This window comes from Diachasma alloeum, unplaced genomic scaffold, assembly GCF_001412515.2.
Source record: "Diachasma alloeum isolate Michigan unplaced genomic scaffold, Dall2.0 Dall_scaffold_00567, whole genome shotgun sequence".
NCBI lineage: Eukaryota > Metazoa > Arthropoda > Insecta > Hymenoptera > Braconidae > Diachasma > Diachasma alloeum.
The window spans coordinates 194,128-202,528 of NW_021680699.1; the positions used below are offsets into that span (position 1 = coordinate 194,128).

Genomic DNA, 8,401 nt, shown 5'->3' on the forward strand with positions numbered 1-8,401 from the left:
TGGATTTTTGAGTTTAACTAGATTCAGGGGAAGAAGGGCGAAGGTAATAGGCGTTTTTAACCCCCATGCAAAAATGTCCCGTTACACGATTGGGGGATACGTGATGTATAGGCTCTCGTGTCTGGTGTCTTGAGTCTGGTGCCTGGTGCTTGGTTTCTGATTTCTGGTGTCTCATATATAATATCTGGTGTCTAGTGTCTGGTGTCTGGTGTGTCATATATGATATCTGGTATCTGGTATCCAGTGTCTGGTGTCTGATGTCTCGTGTGTAATCTTCGCTGACTGGCGTCTGGCGTCTGGAGTTTGGTGCCTCATGTCACGTTTCTCGTGTCTCATGTCCGATGTATGATATCTGGTCTCAAGTGTTTGGTATCTCGTATCATTCTTCTGGTGTCTGGTGTCTCGTGTCTCGTGTCTGATGGATGATATCTGGTGTCCAGTGTTTGATGCCTCGTATCTGGTGTCTGGTGCCTGGTGTCTCATATGTAATGTCCAATGACTGGTGCCTGGTGTTTGGTTACTGATGTCCATATACTGTCGTAACGATAGGGGGATACTTGATGTATGAGCACTCGTATCTGCTGTCTGGTGTCTTGAGTCTGGTGCCTGGCGACTGGTGTTTCATGCCTGGTGTCTCCTGTCCGATGTATGATATCTGGTGTGTAATGTCTGGTGACTGGTGCCTGGTGTTTGACTTCCCATGCCCGTATACTGTTTCAACAGTTAGTGTGTTCAGGACTAACGCAGATAGTACTTTTAGAATAGAAGGGGGGGCGGGGAGTCTTCATTTCATTTTCATTTTGATCATTTATTAACTGCATGTTATGTTGTGCAATTCGATGCACACTGCATATTTGTTGTGTTCGATGTTGACCAAGTCATACAGCATGAAAAAAGCAGAGTTTAAGTATATACAGAATTGAAAAGTGTAAGTAGCATACAGCCAGCTGTAGCATGCAGCCCATTCTAAATACTAGATTACAGCTAACACAGACAGCAATTGATGAGTGGTGATACAGCGGCTGGTGGAAGAATGAGTGCGAGTACATTGCCGCCAAGAGCGACAAACACGAGGCTCCTAAGGAAAAAAAAAAGGCGGAGAATCAGGGTTCGTCCAACAAGTATGCACGTACGGCAGGCTTGAAAGAACTGAAAGTAGGCAAGTCTCGTAGTGATGAAGGAAGAGCATTCTAAAAGTAAGCTGCAGACCCATGAAAGGACCTGCGCATCGATTCAGTCCTGAAAGGTTTAATGACTAAGGGCATCGCCTCTCCCCTCACCGGATGTACAGCTCGCCTAGCCACGAAGAAGTCGGCCAGATACTCCGGCAGGCCGGAGAATAGGACCTTGTACGTGAGACACGCCAGGAAGTACTCCCTGCGTCTCTCACACGTCATCCAGCCAAGCTGCCGCCGGTAAGGGGTAATGCGCTCGTCTCTCTCCACCCCGAAGATGTATCTAACCCCAAGATTGATAAGACGCTGAATCTTCAAATAAACCAGGCAGCAGTAGTTGACCACGGGAAACACAAGAGTCTCGATCAAGTGTTTTCTCAGCTCTTGAGTGGTACTGGAGCGAAAAAAGCGGAGCCGCTTTATGACGGAATGAACCCTATGTGTCATGCCAGCTACGTGCTCCTTCCAGGAGAGCTTATTGTCCAGCACAACTCCAAGGCTGCGCACAGATGATTCAAAGGGAACACTAATGCCACCAATGTTTACGGACAGATCGGGCATAGAATATATCTCGTTCACATAGAACGGAGAGCCAAAGTTAATTGCTTTAGTCTTCGCGACATTTAGCTTAAGCCGGTTACTTAGGACCCAGTCCGAGACACACATGGCAGCCTGTTGCATTCTAATCAAGGCATCCTCTCCGGGTGCAAAGCGCAGATAGACCTGAAGGTCATCAGCATAGATGAGATGCTGAATGCCAAACGCAAAGTTTGCATCAATATCGTTGATGAACAGGAGAAACAGCAGAGGTCCGAGAACAGAGCCCTGAGGCACTCCCCTGTTCAAACAACGGAAACAGGATAGCTCTCCCTTAGACCCTAGTGTCGCCTGAGAACTACCACTGAGGTGCGAAGCAATCCAAGCAATGGCTGAAGAGGAAAAGCCGAACTTCAGTAGCTTTTGGAGCAGGAGAACATGAGACACCGAGTCAAAAGCCTTGCTAAAATAAAAAAGGAGCAGCATAGTCATATGTCTTCTGTCTATCCCAGTCAGTATGTCGTCCTCTAGTTTGAGTAAGACAGTTTGAGTACTATTGTAGGACCGAAAGCCAGTCTGGAGTGGAACCAGGATGGCGCGCTCAACAAGGTATCCAAGGATCTGCAAGGAAGTCAGTTTCTCCAACACCTTGGACAGAAAACAAGGCAATTGGTCGATAATCATTTGGTGACGAGGGGTTTTTTACCTTGCCAAGGGTCAGAATCAAGGATCTTTTCCACTCAGAAGGAAAAGTAGAGATAGAGAAAGATGAGTTGAACGGTAGAGAAAGCGTGACCACTGACTTCGGAATCCCATCCGATCCTTTGGCCTCAGTGGAGAACCTCATCCTCCGTGACAGGTCTAAAGGCAAACCTACCGTCAGCGGCACAGTCCTCCGTGAGGGAATCGAGAAAGTCCTCTACCAGTGCTTCAGTGACGTCATATGAGATTTTCGCGAAGTGAGCATTGATGGCCTAATGATCAAGATCATTCAACGCTTCATCTACACGAACAACTCCCAGATTTCTCAGTTCCTTCTAAATGCACGCCGGGTCGAAGAGCGGGGCAATTTTATTATAGAAAAACAGCTGACGCGCCCCCTCGATCTCCCGATGGGCACGATCTCTAGCCGTGCGATAGTCTGCGAGGGCGCCCCGAGTGTGTACCCTCCTGTACCTTCGATACAAGCAGTCTCTCTCAGCCACTAGGGCATCGAGATGATCTGTAAACCACGGTTTCCACCTGGTACCTCCCCTTAGACTCTTGATCGGGGTGGCCTACTCGATTGCCAGACTTACATTGGAAGAGAGGCACTCTACCATACACTCAAGCGACGAAGCAGCTTCGAAAACCCCCCAGTCACAGGAGGAGAGGACCAAGCCAAAAGTCTGCTCATCAACCGCTGAGTAGTCCCTATAAGTGATGTCTCTATTCAACGACACAGGTGGAACAACAACTTGAAGTATCGCCGTGATAAGATCATGACTATCAATGAACGGCACTTCAGTTTTCCAATAAGACAACGGGGTATCTTCGCAGTCTATGAGACCCAGGTCCAGCCAAGTGTTAGGGCCAGCGTGATGCGTAGTACCATGAGGTACTAGGCTGAGAAAATTGTCCGAGCAGAGAGATCGTATGAAGGCGGCATCAGCATCTGTACTAGACAGCTGATCCGCATTGAAATCACCAAGAATCCCTTTGGTGCTGTAATCATGGAGGTGCGTCTGCAGGTTTGCAATAAAATCAGACCCCTCAAGAAAAGGGGCACGCGGTGGCCTGTAAACAGCCCCAACAAAAATCAGAGGAACACCACATGACAGGGGATTTCACAAAAGAGGTACTCAGGGAGTCCACGACCCTTGCTCCACACATGCGTGGAAAAAGCTAGGATCTCAACCCTGAAGCAAGTATTGATGAACAAAGCTACACCACCACCATGAACATTACGATCAAGTTTGAAGAGCTTGTAGCCCTCAAGAGACGCCAGTTCATCATCAATCATGGGGCAAAGCTTAGTCTCGTTCATGGCAATAACATGAAATGGGGGACGAGAATCTAGAAGATGTCTGACTCTTTCAATGTGCGCTCTGAGGGAGTTCACATTGAGATAGCAGACCCGCAAGCCGTCAGGCCCTAGCATAGTCGCAGCATTACTATCATCCCGGTAAGAATGAGATAGAGACAGAGGAACATTGGGTCTGGGAGTAGATTGTACAGAGGAGGAAAGTGGTTTGAAAGAGATGGAGGAAGAAGGATCTGAGGTAGGGCAAGAAAGAAAAAATTCAGAAAAGACAGAGAAAGCCACATGAGAACTGGAAAATACCTGAGAAGTCGAATTATCTAGGAGCCCCGTGAGAAGTTTTTTAGTTCCTCAAGTGAGAAGATAAGAGTAGCTGAGTCTTCCTTCCTCTTCTTGATGAAAACAGAGCCATCACGGATGAAAGTGGTGTAGTCTTCCTTCTTCGCCAGGTTATTCACTGATCTACGACGTTGGTATAGGTCAGCAGGCAGGAATTCATTCACGTTCAGCATCGACGGTTGAAGCGGCAGGGTGGCCCCGGAGGATTGCACCAGCTTGGTGGACAAAGCAGTAGAGTGAAGCTTGCTGAAGCGTGCCTTGGCTGCCACCACATCATGGGCGAGCTTGCCAGATGTGAGAGTGACTATCAGCGGAATCGATTTACTACTCCCAGTTGCTGAAACCCCCGCAGCCTCCGAGCTCTCAGCGGAAGAAGTAGAACGGACAAACTTGGAAAGCAGCGGTCTGAGGTTGACGATATCCCTCGCAACAATAGAGGGGTGAATTACCTGCAGAACAGCCAGCGCCAGGGACTGGGTATTCACATCCGCTTGGTGATGCAAGCCTGAGATTATGATATCAGCTGCTGGTTTTGCCCTTTCAGCGTTGATACGAGCCCCAGAAACCGACAGCTCCTTCATGGTCGTCTCAACAGAGTCCACCCTATTCGAGACCGCTTCTGGCATACCCTCGAGAATCATCCCAGAATTGAGGTTATCAACATCCTGACGGATCTCACGCTGTTCACTCACCACACCAGCAATTTTCCACTCAGCGACGCCATCTCATTCTCAACGACATCAACCCTATGGAACAGGGCAGAAAGATTATCCAGGACTGCAAGCTTTGAGATGACATCCGCCTGGAGACCGGCCATTTGAGCCTTGACATCAGCTAGGAAATTCGACATTGAGGTTTCCACCTTCTCTTGATGCTGTACGAGACGTTCATCCAGCTTCTCCATTATTGATTTGAGGGAAAGATCAGCCGCGGGGATTTTGAGTGTCAGTTGAGGTCGAGAAACGATGTTGAGGTTCGATGGGGCTGTCCCAGGAATCGCCGCAGCAGCAGTTTGTTGACTCATGGTAGAGACTGAAGTGACAGGTGGCTGTGATGGGGGAACAGTTGCGGGTGGAGCCGGGAAAACAAAGTGATTCTGCCCAGTCACAGGTAGCCTTGGAATAACACCGCCACTACGAGTTCTCGCGCCTACTGGAGAGTTAGTAGTAACAAAACACGTGGCACACACCTTAACGAATTCCTTGACGGAAGCCGCCGTGGTGAAATTAGTTCAGTTCCCATGGAAATAAGCCGAGTATTTGATACAGCGCTCAGTTTTATCCTCCGTAGTTTTACGGCAAATACTACACAACGTACCTCGCTTGCCACCCATCTTCAATAATGCTCGTTCAAGGCACTGACTGATGTATAAGTAGAGTCAGGGTAGTAAGCGTGCAGGAATGAGCAAAATAGCAGGAGAAAAGCCAAGATTCAAATATTTGCGCCGGATCCTCGATCGAACAGACACCTCAAACGACTGTAGGTAAAGCAGGAACCCTCACGGCCTCGTGTAGGAGCTTTAGTACTCAATGCAAAGTCAGATGGCGCAGGGTTAGAATTCGGTGAAAGACAAAGATGACCAAGCGTGGAGAGGAGGATAGCAACTGAGGAACTAAGGTTATGTTCACAAATGCCAAATTCAAAAAACGCCTTTAAATGCTCGAGAAAACAACCAACGCGGAGAAATCAATGCTCCAAATGTTGGTTGCAAAAAAGCGCATGCAACAAACTATAACAGAAAAAGCGCCCGAGGGCAAAAAAAGGCAGAAAAGCAGTTCGAAGCAGGAGCGTAAATAAAGCGTGCAAGATACTTACAGTCGGTAACGTCTTAATCTTGTTCTTAATTCTGAATGATTCATGCAAAATTCGCAGCAATCACGAAGGTGATTCACGCAAGCCATGTGGGACTCACGTAGATGATCCTCGTGCTCCACGCAAGGGTTAATCGAGTGGTTCACGCAGTACTTATACAGATGAGAGTGATTCACGCACAATGTTTTTTTTATTCTGATGAATTCATGGAAGAACCGCAGCGCGAATGCGATGAATACCATGGAACATAGTAGGTCGTGACTCACTCAGATAGTCATCCACAGATGACTAGCTGATTAATTCATACGAAAACTGTACCATTTATGGAAATGAATTTTATGTAGGGTCTCGGGCCCATGCAGATTATGCTTTGAAACGTCAAGGGGGAGGGGAGGGAGCGAGGGGGCAATCTGTCGAGTTGCACAGATGATTCTAGTCAATGATGCAAATGTACGTACAGAATTTCTTCAGATGAGAGTGATCCACGAAGGATGTTCTCTATTCCGAGTGATTGACGAAAAAATCTTAGCATTCTCTGATTCCCGCAGATGAATGGGATGGAACATGGGGGTTCCCGCAATCCACATATCATCTTGGTAGTTCACGCAATGGTGAGTAAAGTATTTCACACATAATGTTTTCTATTCTGAGTGATTCACGTAGAATCTGCAGCATTCACGCAAATGAATGCAATGGAAGGGCAGGGGGCAAGGAATCACGTGGATCACGCAAATGATCCTAGGGATTTACGCAAAAGTGAGTGGAGTTCTTCACACAGCGTTTGCAGAGATAAGAGTGATGCGCACAAAATGTTTAAGATTCTCAGTGTTTCACGCAATACCCGCAGCAATCACGCATATGAATGGAACAGAACAGGGCTTCACGCAAGCCATGCGGAACTCACGTAGGTAATATACACGCAGAATTCCTATGGATCAGAGTAATTTACGTAGGATGGTCTTCATCCCGAATGATTCCCGCAAAACTCGCGGCAATCACGGAGGTGAATGCAATGGGAAATAGGGCTTCACGCAAGCTATGTGAGACTCACATAAGTGATCCTGGTGATTCACACAAGAATGAGTAGAGTAATTCGCGCAGTACTTGTCCAGATTGCAGCGATTCATGCAGGATGTTTCCTATTCTGAGTAATTCACGGAAAACCCATAGTATTCATGCAAATGTTTATGGACATGGATAGATCCTCAGATGACTAGATGGCTATTTCATGCGTGAGCTGTAGTATTTACGCAAACCAATTCAATGTAGCATAGGGGTTCAGGATTCATTGTGTTCTGGCGGAGAAAGGTTTTCTCCTGATTAATTCATTTTTTTACTTCGAAAATATTAAACTCAAATTTCCTAGAATTTAATTTCTACGCGCGTAAATCGTTTTATTGCGGGTCTTCGGTGAAATATTTTATTCCCTCGTATCTTCTTCACAATAATCGAATTTTTCTCGTCATTTGTCACTGTCAGTACACTTATAGTCTTTTTCGAATCTACCTCTAATCAACAATGGACAATTCATTATCCACTTTAATTACGAGACAATTCATCACAGCTCGACTCATCATTAGACAAATTCATTACATGGACAATTCATCACGCGGACAAACCAACACAATTTATTTAATTGGAAACTCATGAAGAAGGGGGGGGGGAATGGGAACTGATAAGAGAGGGGAGAAAATAGGTGCGTACAGCCCCACCGGCACTAGGCTATCAGTACGTGCTCAAAAACGGGTACGACATATACACCATGCAGCTCCACTTTATCTTGAGCCAGAGAGGCAAAAAATTATTACAAAACAAAGGATATTTATTCAACAAACTCAAGGAACACCCTAAAACAAAAATCGTAACATGACGCTATATCGAATACACAACAATTAAACACTGTAATTGCCTTGCGACAACAACTTCTGACTCAAAAACAGGTTTGAATTATTGATAGAAATCATTCTAAAAAATGCTCCAGCAATATGGAGAAGAACAATTATTTATAAAAAAAACGGAAATATTGACTACAACAATTATTTACAAATACCAACATAGGACAAATCATAAACGTGGGAGAGCATAATACGCATGTGGCAAACGCAGCACGAGTAAACGCCCGGAAAATTGTCAACAAAATAAATAAGCGTGCCGTAAAGACGAATGAGACTCCCAATGTTATTGTCGGCGAAACCACCAGCACAGCGACAGCAAGCACATCAGCCGCGTTGCCAAGTACAATGGCTTTGAAGAAACGAATCCAACGAAAACGCAAAAACAACAATCCCCAACTGTTGACACCACAAACTTTAAAAGAATTGGTTATTCCAGAGGAATTTCAGAAGACTCTGAAAGGTGATGATTTCTTACTGCATGACAGCAACACACGCACCAATCGTTACTTAATATTCTCAACTGTGGAGAATTTGAAAAAACTCAGCACGTCCCGAATTTGGCTCTCAGATGGCACTTTTTCATCAGTTCCTACAATCTTTAGCCAACAATATACCATCCACGG

General features: G+C 46.0%; 1 protein-coding gene across 1 annotated transcript; it reads right to left on the bottom strand.

Annotated features, from left to right (window-relative positions):
* Positions 1-213: 213 nt before the first annotated feature.
* On the bottom strand, positions 214-531 carry LOC114841482. Its single transcript, XM_029126484.1, has one exon. The coding sequence runs from the start codon at positions 529-531 to the stop codon at positions 214-216; it is 318 nt and encodes a 105-aa protein (XP_028982317.1).
* Positions 532-8,401: the final 7,870 nt, after the last annotated feature.

Excerpts from the sequence above, each read along its gene's own strand:
- LOC114841482 (XM_029126484.1), bottom strand. The coding sequence starts at position 531 with ATGGACATCAGTAACCAAACACCAGGCACCAGTCATTGGACATTACAT.